General features: G+C 41.8%; 1 protein-coding gene across 3 annotated transcripts in view; it reads left to right on the plus strand.

The window, feature by feature from the left end:
* The window catches only part of RALGAPB (Ral GTPase activating protein non-catalytic subunit beta), a 63,521-nt gene that overhangs the window by 12,151 nt on the left and 33,304 nt on the right, over positions 1–18,066 (plus strand). For 2 of the 3 annotated variants that reach the window (XM_086474629.1, XM_086474628.1), the window contains exons 6-14: positions 369–547; positions 3,822–3,970; positions 4,079–4,295; positions 11,031–11,232; positions 12,621–12,788; positions 13,887–14,001; positions 14,253–14,400; positions 17,121–17,185; positions 17,387–17,519. In XM_086474629.1, coding sequence (XP_086330755.1) covers positions 369–547; positions 3,822–3,970; positions 4,079–4,295; positions 11,031–11,232; positions 12,621–12,788; positions 13,887–14,001; positions 14,253–14,400; positions 17,121–17,185; positions 17,387–17,519 — 1,376 coding nt within the window. Of the gene's footprint in view, positions 1–368; positions 548–3,821; positions 3,971–4,078; positions 4,296–9,235; positions 9,272–11,030; positions 11,233–12,620; positions 12,789–13,886; positions 14,002–14,252; positions 14,401–17,120; positions 17,186–17,386; positions 17,520–18,066 lie in introns of all 3 variants that reach the window. The other variant, XM_086474630.1, reaches the window with a different exon arrangement.

The following is an 18,066-nucleotide window of genomic DNA, read 5'->3' on the forward strand; positions in this document are numbered from 1 at the left end:
CTTTTGAGAATAATTTTAACAATGTAAGGACCTCTTAAATGGAGTTCAAAAGACCTCATAAGTAATTAATATTACTGCAATGGTGGGATTATTCTATCAAGTGTATGCTCTGGTTCATTGAATCTTAATAAAATTACTCAGAGTACTTGGGTAATGTTTCAAAGGAAGACAAGTAAGTAGTGCCAACCTGGGAAGTGAAAATTGACTTCCTGTAATGGAGTAACAGCTAAAAATATATTGATGTTGGATGCTGTTTTTGTGTTGTTGCTATTTAAATGCCTTAAACTATTGCACCTTTTAAGTATTTTTAAAATACCAACAGCTGTTCTTAAGCTGACTAAAAGATATTTTGCTCTTTTTGTGTGCAGTAATCCTGTGGATTTGAGTAACCCAGCCATTATTAGCTCTACCCCCAAATTTCAGGAGCAATTTCTGAATGTGAGTGGGATGACTCAAGAACTGAATCAGTACCCCTGCCTTAAACATCTGCCTCAAATATTCTTTCGTGCCATGCGTGGGATCAGCTGTCTAGTGGATGCATTCCTAGGTAATGCTTTTATCTTACCTCTGGGTAGCCAGGAATAGTAACTTAATCATTATTTTATTCTCTTTAAATCTGCCATCTCTGTAAATACAGCTGTAACAATTTATCATTTGCAAGTATATCCTGGAATTGATAGGGAAGGGACCTCAGGTCACTCTTAAATGGCCACCCATATACACAATAATATTTAAATGCACAAAGTTGTAGGTGGCCTTAGTTTCAAATGCAAAACAAATAAATATATCTGAAGTCTAAAATAAAACCATCCATCTCTTCCCTAAACCAAGGCTTCTTTCTATCTTTGTCTAATCAATAATGCAAGTGTTACGCTTTTAGCATGTTGTGAGCACTGACCACTGTGTTTATAAACGCTGTGGCAACAGCTGTGTGCACTGCCTGTTTTGTAAGGGATGGAATTTTGGCTGTTGTCTTCAGATCTTTATACTGCAAGTGCCAGTTTCACTTAGTTTATGATTAGTGGGTGACTAGTACTGCTGAGAAGAAAAGCTGTGTTTCTTTGTGTCAGCCGGTAACTGAGTAGCTCAGATTTGACTGAAAGGTACAGTAGATGTAAGCGCTGGCTGGTAGGTTTTTCAGTAACACTATATAGCACCTGAAATCGAAGGCATTATTCTTAGAGTGCTTCAGGCTTATTAAAAATTCTTCAGAGAGAATGTGCTATAGTAAACTCGGAAGAGCTGTCTGTCTCCCCCTGCCTTTTTGCTTGAATGCATGCAAACAACTGTTGGCACCTGCCAGCAGCATGAGCTGATGTGTCACTGCAGAAGACTTGAACAGATAGGGGAGCTGCCTTCAGAAAACCGATTGGCTGTGGAATGAGACTGTCAGCTTTTACGTGTGGTTTGTCTTTTGGAAAAACCTAAAGAGTTTAGTCCTTTTAAGCAAAGCACTTAAGATTCTCCTGTCTCACTGAATTGTAAGGCCCTTTTTACTACAAATACATTCTGTGTTACTGTAAAAATATTGCAAGGAAAAGCTTTGTCAGTACTGTATTCCCCACTGCCCGCAAGTTTTTGTCACTATAGACTTCACTTCTGTAGAAATAGCTTTGTTTAAAAAGTTGAGTGATGTAAAAGAGCAAATGATCATTTTTCTTAAGCTGTGATACTGAATCTTGAAACCTGTTGTGTCCACTGTGTTCTTCCAGATGTCTTGCCACTAATTTTAAGGAATTTTAATGGTTGCTTTCTACTACCACCACATGTGGGATTTAAAATATTCAGTAAACTGTCAAATAATATCATAATTTGTAAAAGGGGGATTGTATATAGGCAATATATGGCTTAACTTTACGAAAACCTCATTGTGTTACTCTGTCAAACTCTGTCTTCCTACCTATGATAATAGGATTTGGCAGTCTACACTGAAACAATAATTTAAAATAAAACTACAAAAACAAACTCCAGCTGAGCACTGGTAGATGTTCCTCTGAAGTATCTTACTGGCTATGTAAGCCGAATTAAAGTTTTTTTTAAAAGCTGTTAAATACAGTATGTATTGGGGAAAAACATACTTTATGTGTTTTTTGTGAAAGTGTGGTCAGTAATTTTCAGTGAAGAAAATAATTTGTGATGTAAGACTCTTGAGGGGTACATCTCACAGTGGAGGAGAGGAAGAAGCTGAGCAGCTGTTAGCTTTGCACAGTGCATGCAGCTCTGCTGGGATAGCTGTTGTAAAGAATTTTTGGACCTTAGAAATCGTCTGGGGTTCTTACCTGAAACTTTAACCCACTAATGGCGTGGTAGTCCTTTTTGTGTTCTGCATCTGGCTACCTGAGACTCCATTCCCACTGGAGCAACCGTGTCTACATACACAGCTCCTCATCTGGATGCAGTGGGGGGAGGGGGGTGACAGTATCTGGGGCTGAGGTCTTCCACACTGGCCATCTGTGGAGCGCTTCTCTGGGTCCCTGGCAGCCCAGAGTCTCCTGTGAGCATGCCAGGAGCTTTGCTGTCTACATGAGCTTTTGATAGGACGTTGAATCAGAGACTTCAGACTTCTGAGGATCTCATGTGGCAAGATGAAACACCCAGGGTGATGAGAGCCCACCTGGCGTTCAGAGACAAAGACGGCAGACTGTGATGCGCTCAGGCACAGGAGAGCTGCTGGTGAAATTCAAGTCAAGCTCTAGGTGTGCCTGTGAGAGTGTGCACAGGCAGACTTCAGAGCTCCAGTGTGGGCCCCTTCAGTAACGGGAGATCTCCTTGCCTTCTACTCCAAGGGCCAAAGCATGTGGTTTTTATCTTGCCCTTCCCAATAATGTACCTACGTGATGTGCATGTTTAGCAAAATACTGCATCCTCTTTTCGGAACAAGCGTCCCAAAACAATACGTTTCATAGTGCGTACTCTGCCCTCTGCGTGGGGTGTAGCACTAAGGGCTGAGCAGCGAGTTAGTTGTTCCGTAATGTGTTACAAAAAGTAATTGGGTGCTTTAATGAGCATGGTCAAAAAAAATCTGTGTCAAATCTTCAAGCACACTGCAATTCCACACTTAATTTTTCAAATGGGGTGTGAGAGTGGTGGTATTCATTAAAATGGAAAGACAGAAGTGGTGTTTGTCAATTCAGGTTTTGCAGAGGGCTAGTTGCTTCTGATTCTGACAGGGAAGAGTAGCTTTATACGCCATGAGTATTTCCCTGAAGTAAAGAATGCCCTCCTGCTGCCAGAAAAATTACAGCTTGCTCTGCTTTCTTATCCCATCTCTTGTACTGATGTAGTATTTGTCTGTTCAGCAAGCTGATTCAGCTCACAAAACCAGTGGAAAGCTGCATGGTGGGTGGGTTTCCTCTTAGTTCAGTGAGCTGTGTTGGCTTTGAAGGGTCAGACATGTTAGAGATGTTTCAGAATGGGGTGTGGGAGTGTGTTGAGAAAGAAAGGCAAAGGTGAGAGGCATCTGAATTTTGGCAGGAGCAAGCTGCTAAATTGGCTTTGGCAAATGAACCTTGCCCCTTTCCCTGTGCCTGCTTCTGGACTTGGTCCTCCCATGTGCCATTTCCCAGGTCCTTATGGTGTGGGGGTGTTTGGTGATTTTTAATCAGTTGCTTATCTAATGTAAGGAGAGTTTTCTTTTGCTTGTCCGTTTATTTCTGCTAATAGTAAAAGGGGAAAGATGTTTTTCTTACTACCTCTGTTTTGGGGAGCAGCGAGGGAAGCTAGTCTGTTTACAGAAGGCGCCCAGTCGCTTACTGATTGAGCTGCTGCGTATGAGGCTATGGAATTCGGGCTGAAAGCTTGCTTTATGTCTTGATCTACAGGCATTTCACGACCCCGGTCAGATAGTGCGCCACCCACGCCGGTCAATCGGCTGAGTATGCCCCAGAACACTGCTATCAACACCACTCCACCCCATAACCGAAGGCATCGGGCAGTGACTGTGAATAAAGCAACGATGAAAACTAGCAGTGTAAGATTTCATACCGTGTTTAAGTAGCTGAACCTTTTGATGGTTTCCTCTGTCAGAGGAAATAATTTCCTTGCTTCTAGGAGCTGACCTCTTCTTCTGTTCAAATAGGTAACTACTGCACATGCATCAAAAGTGCAGCACCAACCCTCCTCTACTTCTCCACTCTCTAGCCCAAACCAGACGAGTTCTGAGCCACGGCCGCTACCAGCTCCTCGCAGGCCAAAGGTTAACAGCATCTTGAACCTCTTTGGATCGTGGTTATTTGATGCAGCATTTGTTCACTGTAAACTTCATAATGGAATAAACAGAGACAGCAGCATGACTGGTAAATATTACTGAAAAATACACATATGCTTTTTTCCTTATTTTATTGACATTTCCTACCTGCAAGATTAACATATGCATAATAATAATTAAAAAAAAAAAATCTGAAGTGCTGTGTTGTGGTTAACCCCTCCCAGCTGAGCCAGCACCTGTTGTTAGTTGAGCAGGTGTTTGGGGGCTTTCAAATTCAGAATATCACTTTTTACTCTTAAACACTCCCTTGCTCTAACAAGCATGGCAGTTCCAATTATGCTAGTGGGGAAAATTTTATTAAGTGAAGGAAATAATGTGATTTTTGAGTCCACTTCCTAATTTGAAATCTGCTTGAGTGTCTCTGAGTAATAGCGACTTTTTATAGTGACTCTTTAATGTTTGAAAAATTGTCAAACATCACTCCAGATACTGCACAAAGTAGTACTTCTTGTTTTTGAAGAGTGTTATGAAAACAGAAATACTTAAAATAGCAAGTGGAGTTGCTGCCTTTCAGTGGCAGTTGCTATGTGTTTCCATATATGGCTTGATACCTTGGTTATCTTCAGTCCTTAACTGCTAGATTTATTTTGTCTCCTAGGCTTGGCCTCAGCTTTAGAGGTTAGATGTTCTGAGACGTGATTAGTGCTCTGCTCAGAGAGGCTTTTTATCACTCTTCTTTGTTTTGGTGCTAATATTCAGAAAAGAATAAACTTTCTCACTCCTTGCATTTTTCCTGTTCTTTGTGAAGTATTCTGCATGTCTGCTAAACTCTTCCAAGAGATCTGTGTATCGGGAGCTCACTGGCCTAAGTAGGAAAATAGGAGGAAGAGGTTTGTTGTAGTAAGTTGGGTTTATAGTGGGACTTGACAGCAGCAGTTAAACTTGATGATCTTCCTTGTTTGTTGTGTCTCAAACACCTGTGTGGAGGTGATGGATTTAGGATTTGGGATCTGTTAAAGGTATTTTTATGTATGCAGCACATGGTTCTTGAAAGTATTTCGTTGTAGATTCCTGTGGTAGGTTCAAGTTCCTCTGTAAAAGGGCCATGACACATTCCTAGAGAAATAGCTGAGCTTAGGAAAGAGTAAGGCCTAATTTGAAGGTATGTTCAGTTGCATATGTAGCTAACATTTCTGTATTTAATGCGTTTCAGAGGGATTGGGTCATTTTAATTTTTACATCACCTGTATCTTGAGCAATTTTAATGAAGTGTTTAACCTGAAAAGGGTGTCAGCGGGGATGCTGCTTATACAGCAGTGTCGGGTATAAGCAGAGGTGTTGTGGTTCTAGCAGAAGTATACAGTCATCCAAAATCAAAGTGATTGACTTCCTTGAAGGGGATCCAGGGCCTACTATTCATGTATGCAATGTCTTAAGTCACCTAAGAGAAAATTGTGATGTTGCTGGCCTTACTAGCTTCCTGAAGACTGGAACTGGCTGTTTGGAAATTGTTTGATTCTGTTCCTCCTCCATGCTCTCCAGAGCTGTCCATAGCGAGGTCAGTCTTTGCATGTCACATGTTCTGCCATTTGTTAGCAGCAGCGGGTCTGAGAGAATTACGTTGGTGGAGACCCAGAAAACTGACTGTGTTATGTCCTGCTTTTCTAGCAATTTGGAGGACAGAATTAACTTACAGAATTTAATCAAGTGTTTGCTGCCCTTCCAGGATGCTGTGTAAAGTACTGGTCACAGCAGGGCCATGGCAGGCTGTTGGAAGGAGAGTGAAATGGAGATGGACCCATACTGCCAAAACTCTGTAGAGAGGCACCACAGTCTGGCTGCCTGATTTATCCTTTTGGGTAAATCCTTTTGCTCAACCTCTGCTTTAGGTGGGGAAATGTAGCAAGACTTGTAAAGGGCTGGGCTCCTGCAGTTTCTGTTGACTTCAAGTATCAGGTTTAAGTTCAAATTGAAAGGCTTCCAGTTTTGGCGTCTATCTGTGAAGCCAGATGCCTCCAGGTGAAGTCTTTTCCTCCTTGAATAGTGTAAGGCAGGAGGTGCTGTGCTGGACTGATGAGGTGGGCCAGGAGGGTTCTGTGATGTGGGTCCCCTCCATCACCCAAGTGGGGCCCATCAGTAATAATCAGATCTGCGTCTTGTGCCCATCCACCTGCCTCTGCTCCTGCCACCCAGTGTAGATGTGGCTTGAAGAAAGAGGGCAGCCAAGAAGGGACGGTAGCTGCGACAGTCCCTACTCTTACAAAAGAGGACAGAAATCAGTCTGCTGCTTTTTGTCCGCAGGTTGGCTGTACCCGTGGGTCACGGTCCGTCTGCTGTCCTCTGTAGCCTGATACAGTAACACTTCTGCCACTAGCTTGAGTGTTCTTACCATGTTTGAGGCTGCTGGGGATAATCTTTGCATTAGCTTCAGGAAGCACTATTATTTTTATGAATGCTTTAGTTTCTTTATGATTGGGAAGGGTCTGCGCTTAAAATAAACTTTACTATGGAGTCTTGTCTTCCACTGGCCCCCACACAGTATTTTTCTGGGACTGTGTAAGATCTCAACAGTTTTAAACCCTTCTAATGTTTGGTTTGTTTCAATGCCACGCAGTTAAGAATTTTTTCTGTCATAGCTCTCTGATATGATTTCTCTGTCTCATTGCTGGCTGGAGGACTGAGGACCACTTTGAAAAGGAGAGAGGTGAAATATGTTGATACAGATTGCTCCTTGGTCCTGCAGAGAGATCCCCTGCCCTGGGCCACCTTTCTGGAACACTGCATTTTCTAGTGCATGTCTCTTACTCCTCTTCTGTCGTGTGACACATCCTCAATGAGAGCCCATCTGACGTGATTTCTAAAGAGGTATTCGTGAGCTAAATGCAAGTGTCTAACAAGTAACCCTGTGGATGAGCTGAGGTCTCAAGTTCTAGTTCAGAACTTGGTTCAGTTCTTTTAAACGAACGCTGCTGACTCACGTGGATTAGCACCTTGTCCTTCTCCCATCGTATAACTCAAGTTTTTGATAAGCTTTAGGAAGTAAAGAGTAGTTGATCAAGGCCAATGTGAAGGAGTACTTACCTACCCTTGCTTTTCTTGTCCTGGAGCTTCACATATCTTACTTCTTGAACTCTTGAATCTCCGGAAAGGAAGTCAAGAAAACTGACTGGTGGAAAAAATGTGCAGGTTTTTGTAGGTTCTGAGATGAAAAATATCTGAATGGGTGGAAGGGTAACCAAACTTGCGCTACTTGACCTTGCTTTGGGAGGGGGCTGACTATATAACCTCCAGAGGTCCCCTCCAGCCTCAGCTCTTCTCTGCTTCTGTCAATATAACTGCTGCCCAACTATTGTTCAGTTTTCGGTCATCTTCATTGGTAAAGTTCTCGTTCCAATGCTTGCGCAATTCAAGATCATCGTGGGTATTTCACATCTGTGGTTGCTGTGTTTTTTTCTGTCCCTCTTTGGGAAGAGAGAGAATTGTTCTCTTCCACAAGATTAGCTGGAGGCCATCTGTGTATGGCTGAGGGCTGGTGGAGTTTCTCACCTGGGAAGCAGTCTTCCTGTTGTTGGTGTGATGCTTTTGTGCCTTGAGTGTTGTTTATCAGGTTTTAGTTTCTGCACGGAGACCTTGATTGTGAAGCTTTATGGCTTTATGGCTTTATAGCAGGCAGCTAATGAACATTACTCTGTATTGTGGTAAAAGAGGAAAAATGATGTGTTCAAAAAATGTACAGTTGGTTTGAAAGGAGCTGGATCCTGCTGTTGTAGTCTTTAGCTGCATGGTGTTTATTTAGGTGTTAGCATGGCATAAATAGCTGCCTATGATTGGTACTTGAGAAAACGCTTTCATATGAAATCTGCTGTCAAGCCTTTATGAAGTTGACGCTCACTATGACAGCTCTGGGCTGTGTGTACATGTGCCGAGTGTAGTTTCATTGGCAGGATGTGTTTTGGTTAGACAAGCTTGGCCATGGGATGCGTGCTGTTGCTGTCCTCAAGGACTTGTGAGAATTGGGAGGGACACATGAATACCTTGTGCCAGCATTTCAGCAACTGAATCTTCCTGTCTGTGGGCTCATTGTTAATCCTTTTACCTAAAGAAGTCCATCACAGGCCTGCCAGCTGTGTGTGTTCCAGCAGCTGAAGGTCTTACCTGGGCGGGTCGCTGCTATCACCCAGGCGCTGCTGGCGGTGGGGGGAGTCTTGGGGTATAGTTTTACCTTCATCTCTTCTGGCCCTGCTGTCATTAATATTAATGTCCCAGAGAATGTTTCTGGGGGTCTAGGAGCAAACTCTAAGAAGCCCCAGTTAGGGACATCTTGAGTCTTGCTGAGGGGCTTGGTCACAGGTCTTGATCTGACCCTGTGCATTCAAAGCAGCAGCTCTTAGGAGGTGGTGGCATTCTCTGACTGGAGTCTTTCCTCTCTGTGCTCTCTGGAGATTGTTTTTGAGATGTTGATATTTCTGGTAGAGTTCTGCCTTTTTATTTTTGCTTTGGAAGATTGTTAATTGAGCTGGGAGTCAGGGGACGATGCCTGGGTCTCCTGGGTGTTAGCAGTTTGGCTTAGGGAAGACAGAGCTGTAATACCGTCAGGAGTGTTGCAGTGGGCAGCCTCTGCAGGTAAGTAACCTTCCCCCACAGACATGCCCCAAGTCGCAGAATCCTCAGGATAGCCTTTTGTATGCTGCATATACAGGGCAACGTAGGGACGTGCATTTGAGCTGGGAAGGGTTAATACATCCATTTAATGAACAGATGTACATTGATATGAACAGCTCTAAATCTTACTAGTATTTTGTAACTTTTTGTTCATTGTTTTGCATGGTACTTTCAAAACCATAATTTTGGACCTGAATGCCAATTTCCTATGTGTTTAACGAGCTTGCTGTATCATAAAGCTTTTAATCTATTTTTTAAAAAAGCTAAAAGCTTCTTAACTTATATTACAATTTCACCATCTTAAAAGTATTTTATAACTACTGCTGTCCTTTGATTTGTTTCCATTTTATTTCTATTATCTTGCAGCATCTTTTATCCAAATTCTTCTTTCTTATAAATCTTGTAAGTAGGAACCAGTAGCTTTTCCTTGATTGCGGTCATGCTTTACTTTTTCCATAATCCCATATTTTATTTGTAAATTCATTCCCATTGTCTTTTGTAGCTTTTGCACTTTTACTTGAAAAAGACAAGTAATTTTTTTGTGTGTGTTTTTGAATGGGGAGGATTGTTGGCAAAAGCAAATTAATCTGCCTGAATCAGTCCCATCTTTTCTGTACTTTAGTCTGTGATCATGTCATGAGTTTCAGGACTTTGCACTAACCATGTTTTTTTTACTTAAAGCTTATTTTACAGACCTAGTGTTTGATTTGTATGCGTTGTGCATGTAGTGTTTTTTTTCCAACTACGATATATTGCTGGATAGCTTATTTAGGACAAAAAATGGCTCATGGGAAGATGCATAAAGATTTGTGCTTATTTGCTACTTATGTCATGAAAATTTGCAAGGTACAGTAGGTTAAACGACGAATTTAAAGACAAAAATTAAGAGTAGACACTTGTCATTAGGATGTTTCCTTTAAAAAACCAACCAACCAAACAAACAAGCCCCTATCCAGAAATCAACAGTATTCCAGCTGTCGAAACGTTAACGGACCTTTGTTTGCAAGACTAACTGTGAACCTGATGTTCCCCAGTGTCCCAGGCTTGAGATAGAGGCAGTTCTCTGGTCCTGGTAGAATGATGTTGGCGTGATTCTGTTAGGAGCACGCATTAAGTGTTGCTTGGTTTTATAGCTTATAAAAGTTTTGAAAATCAATATAGTCTTAGCTAAAAATAAGAAGGATCGTACTTTTTCTGCTGTTATCAAAGAGTGAGGTTGTCCAAGGAAAAAAGGAAAAAAAAAATTACATTGAGAGCAATATATCTTTTTTGGTTGCCTTCCTGGCAGAAAGGATGAAGGCAGCCAAGTGAGTAGCCTCCTCCATCGTATGCACGTGATACTGATGTGTGAAAGGCAGACCAGAACTCTTTCTAGAAGGACATGAATTTAACTGGCTTGGACTGGCAGAGCCGTCCTGCAGGGAGGGAGCACAAAGCTCGGCTGAACCACATCCCATTTAGGTACAGCGTGTTCCCAAGAGACTTCTGTGGAGCTTGTTGTGGGATAGGGAGTAGGAGGGGGCCAGCCTCCCTGGTAGCTGCTGTCGGGAGGCTGTCTAGCCTCAAATTTATTTGATGATTTCGGTAGTCCTGTGGGGAGACAAGGACCAAATCAGGAGAGTGGGTTTCTGCAAACTTCTCTTTCTGATATGAGTCTTAAGAATTTTTTGATACATTTTTTATTTGTTTATATAAGAAAATTGGATCAAAGCAGCTTGGTGTTCAGAGCAGCATAAGAGATTAGTGGGCCAGCTGAAAATTAAGCACTTGCTTGGAGGTCACAATAATGGCACCATCTAAATGTTTTTTGGTATTTTAAGGTAGCAAGGCAAGGTGGTACTTCATTTTTCTGGAGAGGAGAACTAGTGAGGGAAGGTCCTTGTCCTCCAGAGGAGTTAAGAAGCTGGTATTGGATGTAAACATACTCTTCCCAGCAGAAAGTTGGGACAGGCTCTAGAATATGAAAGTCAGTTGTTGTCATCCTTATAAAGAAAAAAGTTACACCCACAAATACTCTCTAAGCAGACACACTGACTCAAATACAGTGAACTAACGGCTTCATGATGACTACTAAATTTGACTTGATCTTTGTGTCCAGGATCCCATGAGCCTATTACATACATTAACACACACAGTGAAATGCTGTTTTTTCTCTTCCCAGCTATAGCAACGCAAGCTAGCGTGGAGTTTCGCCGGAAAGGATCACAAATGTCCACAGACACAATGGCTTCCAACCCCATGTTTGATGCGAGTGAATTCCCAGACAACTATGAAGCGGGAAGGGCAGAGGCGTGCGGGACACTGTGTAGGATATTTTGTAGCAAGAAGACTGGGGAGGAAATATTACCAGCTTACCTATCCCGGTACTAACCTATCTTCCAGTTGCTTTATTGGTATATTTACGGTGCAAATGAATTCACAGTGAATAGCATTCAGTTACTGTCTGAATCCTGTGTGGCCAATTCAGAAAACCCTGGTTAGCCTCCAGATGCTACAGGTGGGGATCCCTGGCTAAACTGAGTAGTGATTTCCTTCTGTCTTCTTGTCATGCTGGTTTTCATTGGGTTTTCTTCAAGTACTAGTTGAAGGGAAGTCCGTTGAATTGCCTCCCAGCAGGAAGGAACATTGTCTTTTTGATACTTTCTTGCCTCTTGTGTTCTTGTTTGTTTTTTTTAACTTGTCGGGTGGAAAAAATAAGTGTGCAGGTGTGAGACTTTGTACACTTTATTCGACCATGAAGGGTCTTGCATTGTCAGACACCTCAGCACTGGGATGGAAAGTGCTTGTGGTTTGGCTTTTTTTCTTTAAATATAGAAATGCACTAATATTTTGGTATTTAAAACAGTTGTGTTCTGAACTACCTCTGTTTTCAGTTTTGTTTCTAGTAAATAAGGCAATTTTGCCTGTCATAGAGTACCTTTTTTTCCAAATTTTTGTTAAAAAGAGAAATAGCAAAGGCTAGAGGCAGAGAATCAACTTTAAATCATGATTCTCTCAAAGTGCTCAGGTACATTTGTCCCAGATGGCATCAAAACTTCTTGGAGGACTGAACTGTTTTTTCTTGCGTGTTGCAGTGTTTTGTGTATAGATTGTTCGTGTTTCTCTTACCCAGTCAGTGAGATTCCTTTGTGTTTGCAAGCCTTTTAAAAAAATATAATAACGGGGATGTAAGTATTCTCCAACAAAAACCTGTAAAAGAAAGTCCCTGCTTTAGGATGATGGCCAGCTAGGTTCCTGCCCCCCCCTTTTTCATTTGAACCGGGTATGGTGGTTATGTTTGGTCTCTCTTTTCCCTATCACTGATCAGTGTGTCCTGTCCTGTTCCCCCTCCCCTAAAGGATTTCATGGTGTTTTTCCTGTGTTGGGAAGTTAAAGTCAAGGTCTCCCACCCATTCTTACGTGGGAGAGGGAGTAGTGGGAGAGCACACGACCTAAGCCCTGTTATAACCCTCTGGGCTGTATTTGCACAGCTTCCAGCCCCTGTGTTGCACAAGTCAGAGGTTTCGGTAAGACTGTGCTGCACTGCCTTCTCTGGTGAAACACATCCCCCTTCTTGTTAGGCTCCTTGGGTGCGCTTGCCTGTGCTGAAGTAGCTTGTGGCGGGATGCTCCTGTAAACATTTTCTAGCTCTGATTTTGAAACCTACTCTATTTTGTATAGAAAAGATCAAATAGTGGCTGCGTATTCTTGTTCATGTGGGATGCTGATGCTTTTTACGTGCAAATAAATTAATCTTATCTTTCTTTGTCAGATTTTACATGCTTTTAATTCAGGGTTTGCAGATAGCAGATTTCGTTTGCCACCCCGTTCTTGCCAGTGTTATTCTAAACTCCCCTCCTTTGTTCTGCTGTGACCTGAAAGGGATTGATGTCGTCGTTCCTTATTTCATTTCAGCTCTTGAGACAATTTTACCTGACAGGTAAATTACTATTTCCTTGTAAACATCATCATAAACAGGGGGGGGGGTATTTATCTTCTGGCATTTCAGTCATTCCAGAGTAGTTTTCACTGAAGGAGTTCTATAATGTGGGCCCCATAGTGTGTATGTATTGATGGTGATAATAGTGCCACTTCATAAGCTCTAATTTTCAATTTTATTTAATGCAATTTTCTTTAAAGCAATAGTAGAGCTTATTTTAAATTAAATATGTGAGTTGTGTTATCTACATATTCATTGATGGAAAGCAGTATGTGTAAGAATAGGGAAAAGGAGTGATTTAGCTCAAATATATTGAAAGCCTACTGATTTTTAAGTAAAATTTCACAGGATATTCCTTAGTGGCTGTTGCTGCGGTGAATTCATTAAGAGAGTAATCTCTTTCACATCATTAAATAGAAAAATTGATCATTTAGACAGGCTGGTGAAATTGGGGTAGGTTCTTAAACCAGAAAATATACATTCACTCGTCAGAGCTTTATTCTTCTGGATGTTTTGCTAAGTAGTGTAAGGCAATTAATAGTACTCCGCATACTTTCTTCCAGCATACATTTTGTGTCTTGGTACTGCATTTCGTTTTGAAGTTACGCGTAAAATATTATTTATCTTCTGGGCTTGAATCTGAGCCACTGCTTCTTTTGACTAGGCCTTAGAAGTAGAATTTGCTAGTGGCTACTGCAAAAAGTGGATCTCTTCGCTAAGCAGCTCGTGTTTTATGCAATATGCACATGAGCCTGTTCTGCGGATCTCTGACAATCCGGGGTGGGTTTGAGTTGTGATAAGCCAGTAAAACCCCATGACTGAACCTTCCTGCTGTGAAGATGCACTATACAAATAATAATTTCATCAGCTCGTTGCTTTTATGTGGGGTACAGAATTCTCAGCAAGTGATGATTCCTGCATGAATTCATTGTGTTACTGCTGCCATTAAAAAAAAAAAAAATAATCCTGAGCCTAGGAAGAAACAGCTGCATGATATACTGCAAATTATTTAAGACCACTGGGTGGCTGTATATTTCATTTTAACTTAATTAAGTTCCTGTGAGATGTTGATTAACTGTATGATGCTTTGATTTGCAGAGAACTCTCAAAGTTTAAAATCTATGTAAACCCCACAGAGCTAAGAAGAGCTTCGATTAACATCTTGCTGTCTCTGTTGCCTCTCCCTCATCATTTTGGAACCATAAAGTCTGAGGTAGTAAACTTACCATTTCGTTTTGTGTTTCCATTTTTGTTTTCCTGATTGTTCCGCAGTGGGGTTTGGATGACTTGCGGGTTGTATCAGGTGTTCTGTTTAGCACTGAAACTCTGACAGCAAGTCTGTAACAGTATGACTGTATTGCAGGTGGCCATGCGCAACGCGTGCCGTGGATATTAACTGTTGAAACCAATACCGTGCTGGTGTGATCTCTAATTGATACTGAAATAAATGTATTTTTCCTTCAGGTTGTGCTGGAAGGGAAATTCAGCAATGATGACAGCTCAACATATGATAAGCCAGTAACCTTCCTTTCCTTGAAGCTGAGGCTTGTGAATATACTTATAGGAGCTTTGCAAACAGAAACAGATCCCAACAACACTCAAATGATACTAGGTAATTTCAACTTTTTTATTTAACTGCGTTACAGAAGTGTCTGTCTTATTCTGTCCTGGAGTAATATGGGTTATTAGTAATGCATTGCTTTGTAAGAAAAAAGATGAAAATCCTAGCTGTATAATCACCCTTGTACTGTGAAAACATCTTGAAAAGCCTCACATTTTTGTTAAAGTAATCTCTTTTTACAGATGTGGAATAGTACTTGAAAAGTAGAAACAGAAATAAAGCACGTTCTAGCAGGAAACGTCGATCATAAGTAGGAATGAAAATAGGAAAAAGTGGTGGTTTAATGTTGGGAAGGATTTATAACTAATTGGTTACAGGGAACACTTTAGTTTTGGATGTGATTAAGCCTAGAAACAAGTGGAACTACTGGGTGACTGGTCATCCAGCACTGGCAAAATACAGGTGACATTTGTTTAGCTCTGTGTGAATCTTGAGCTTGGCAAAAACCCAGAAGCTTTGGCATAGAGTCTGGAGATGCATCATAGTTTGGCAACAAACTGTTCTTTGAGGTAACGAGTGCATTAACGTTATTTGGAATACTCGGAGTAAGTAGAAGCTGAAAACTTGTATAGTACCTAATCTGTCACATGAAATATCTTTTCAGACAAGTAGAAAATGTACTTGCCTTTTTACCCCTGTACCACCCCTGGCCCTTCCCCTCCCCCACACCCTTCGTTTTCTCTCTTTTGAAGTGTCTTTTTCCACGTTACGGTGTTCTCGTCTGTCGGTGATTACAATACCACTTCCCTCTTGTCTGTTTAAAAAGGAAGCAGGCTTGTGCTGCGGTGGGAGGCGTCTGCCTTGTTCTGGGAGACAGAGAGCCTACCTGATTGATGGGGGAGGGCGGGAAGGTGGCGTGAGCAGTGAAGTAAAGGGAAACAAATCCAGTCTGCGAAGACTTTCAGAAAGGTTCCTTGCAGTGGTTGAAATAGTTCCTTTAGTAGCAGAACACTAGAGGAGAACAATGTGAAAGAATGATTTGCAAGCGATGCTGGTGAAGGGATGAGGGTATTCATGGTTTCAAAGTGATCCTCCAAGCGAGACCCACAGTGTGTGGGTGCACAGAGGGTTGCACCACCCCTAGAACCGCAGGGCAAGGCTCTGTTCAATCCTGCCCAGGCGTCCCTGTACCCCTCCACTGCCGGTTGGTGGTTGACCTGGCTGGGTAGATGCTCTGCCTTGAATGGTTTGTTACCATTACTGTTTCCATGATAGTCCGTGCCAGTCCACCTCCCCTCTATTCCTGTTGTTAAACTCCTGTTTCTGTATGTGAAGTTATTTCCTGCTGGATTTGGTTGGAGCGGGTTCTTGAATCTCCTGTTTAGTCAGAGATTCTCAATGTGCCACCAGCTTCTCAACAAAACCAATGCTTGCTTCCAGGGGCTCGCTAAATGTTTGACAGTGGTACATTTCTCGTCATACAGCAAGTGCTGTTTTCCTAAACATTCGTTGCTGGGGGCAGGGCAGAAAATTAAAAAGGGTGTGTTGGTGTCAGCCTGTTGGGGGGCTGTGTCCTCACAGCTTCTTTCCCCCCTCACCCGGGGGCGGTGCTGCCAGGCAGCCCAGGCTGTTCGCACGGGCTTAACTAAGGCACCCAGGGGGCATCAGCAATTTCAGTTTAACAGTGTCTTACACTTGTGCATGATTCTGTCTCCCAAGATGGAAGAGGAAACTGCTGCTGGCTAGTTTGGATGCAGGAGGGATGGCTACCCCTGCAGTAGTGCTTCAGCTTTTCCAATATAGTATTTTAGGCACTGATGGAAAACAAAGCAGAGAAAGTACGAGGCTGGGGATGACCTCCAGGTAGAGAGAATTTCAGTGTATCCCACCTCAGATTATGAACTGACCTCCTGATTTAGGACATTGGTTTTGTTTTAGCCAAATTGAAATGAAATCAGTTTTTAATTTGCTTTGCAAACCCACAGGTTATCAGTGATGCAAATATTAGCCTTGATTTATTCCCCACTCTGCCTTTTGGGGCAAGGACAGAAATGTCTTTATGAAAATGAAACTCCCTGTGTTACAGTTGTAACATTTCATTGAGAACAGGCGTGGTCCCTTGTGCTGATGTCTTAAGGGTTGCTGAATGGACCCGACATGATTCACTTTATCTTCCAGCATGTTGCTGTATGTTCTGGTTGTTCATTAAGACTTTTAAACATGCTTTTGTTTGCCAGTGACCAGCTGTGTTTTGGTTCCTAATGGCCAAACAGGGGAAGGGAGCCTCTGTACCAGGCGAGAATGTGGCCAAGGCCAGCACTGTATAACCCTGGAAGTGGCTTTGGACTACGCAGCTCGTTTCAGTTCTCTCTGTTGTCTAACAAATACTGTTCACAGAATCAGTAGATATACTTAAATGTAACCTAAGTTTTTAAATTAGCACAATCTGATGGGAGATGAGGAACGATTCCACCCTTTTGGTGAAACTAGAATCCTTCTGAACTGAGGAATTTGGCAAACCTATGTTCAAAGCATTTTTAAAATAGCTGAAAGCACTCTCTATCTCAGCTCTCATCTGCTTCAAATGGCTAAGCCTGAAGCAAATCCTGTGTTTTATAAAACTCTTCCAAGGAGTTATAAAACTCTTTATAAAAGTTTTTATAAAACAGGATGGCGATCCTGTATGTTAGACCTTCAGTGCTTCTTTGTAAATTTTAGCAGTGAATATTCTACTGTGGTCCTTAGTTACCTCCTTATGTCTGATTCTTCAGGTGCAATGCTAAATATTGTTCAAGATTCAGCACTGTTAGAAGCCATTGGCTGTCAGATGGAAACGGTAAGTATTTCTTGCTTATGAAGTTACCACTTCAGAAGGAATGCACTGCTCCTTGTATCTGCTCTTGTAAGCTGCTCAGTTAGCATCTTGAGGTTTGATCTTTTTTTTTTTCTCTCCATTGTATCTGAGAGCATCTTCTGGTATAGGGAACTCTACTCAGAAAAATCTTCTCATCGCTCAAAACTGACTTTCAATTTGCAGAACGGTGGTGAAAATAACCTCTTCAAAAGCCACAGTCGTACTAACAGTGGCATTAGCACTGCAAGTGGAGGTAGCACGGAGCCCACCACACCAGACAGTGAGAGACCAGCACAAGCCCTTCTGAGGGATTATGGTAAGGATAGCACTTTAGAAAAAACTCTGTCATTGTATGCCAGGGTGATGGGTTTGTTTGTTTTTTTTTTTCTGTTCCTAGTTCTGGCTAATACATTAATGTGGTTGCGTGTTTTGAACCCAGGGTGGATAGCCCCTTTGTTTATTGCTGGTTTGTGCTCCTATGTGCCCTTTCGGTGATTGTTTTTTAATCCTACTAAAGGACTCTGTTAACATTTTAGAAATAAGAATGTAAAAGCTTGTAGAAAAGGTGTTTGCAAACTGCTTGACTTTAGCTAATGTTTTCAAGACACTGAGCTTTCATGAACGATAATGGGATAAATACACCAAGTGTAAATGAATGGCTTCGTTCATTTTGGTAGTATTCCAAATGCTTACCGGAATTTCGCAGCACCTTTTCTTAAACTGTCTTTAAAGAGCATTTGAGGGACTCCTGTTTTTTATAGAGCCAGTAAGTAAGCAGAATGCTTGTGATGTGTCATTTGTTATAACAGGACAGTTTAGTAATTAACTTCCGCTTGCTATGTCTTGTACCGTGCATTTTTGAA

The sequence above is a fragment of the Leptosomus discolor genome, chromosome 17 (assembly GCF_034619465.1).
Source record: "Leptosomus discolor isolate bLepDis1 chromosome 17, bLepDis1.hap2, whole genome shotgun sequence".
In the NCBI taxonomy this organism is placed as follows: Eukaryota; Metazoa; Chordata; class Aves; order Leptosomiformes; family Leptosomidae; genus Leptosomus; species Leptosomus discolor.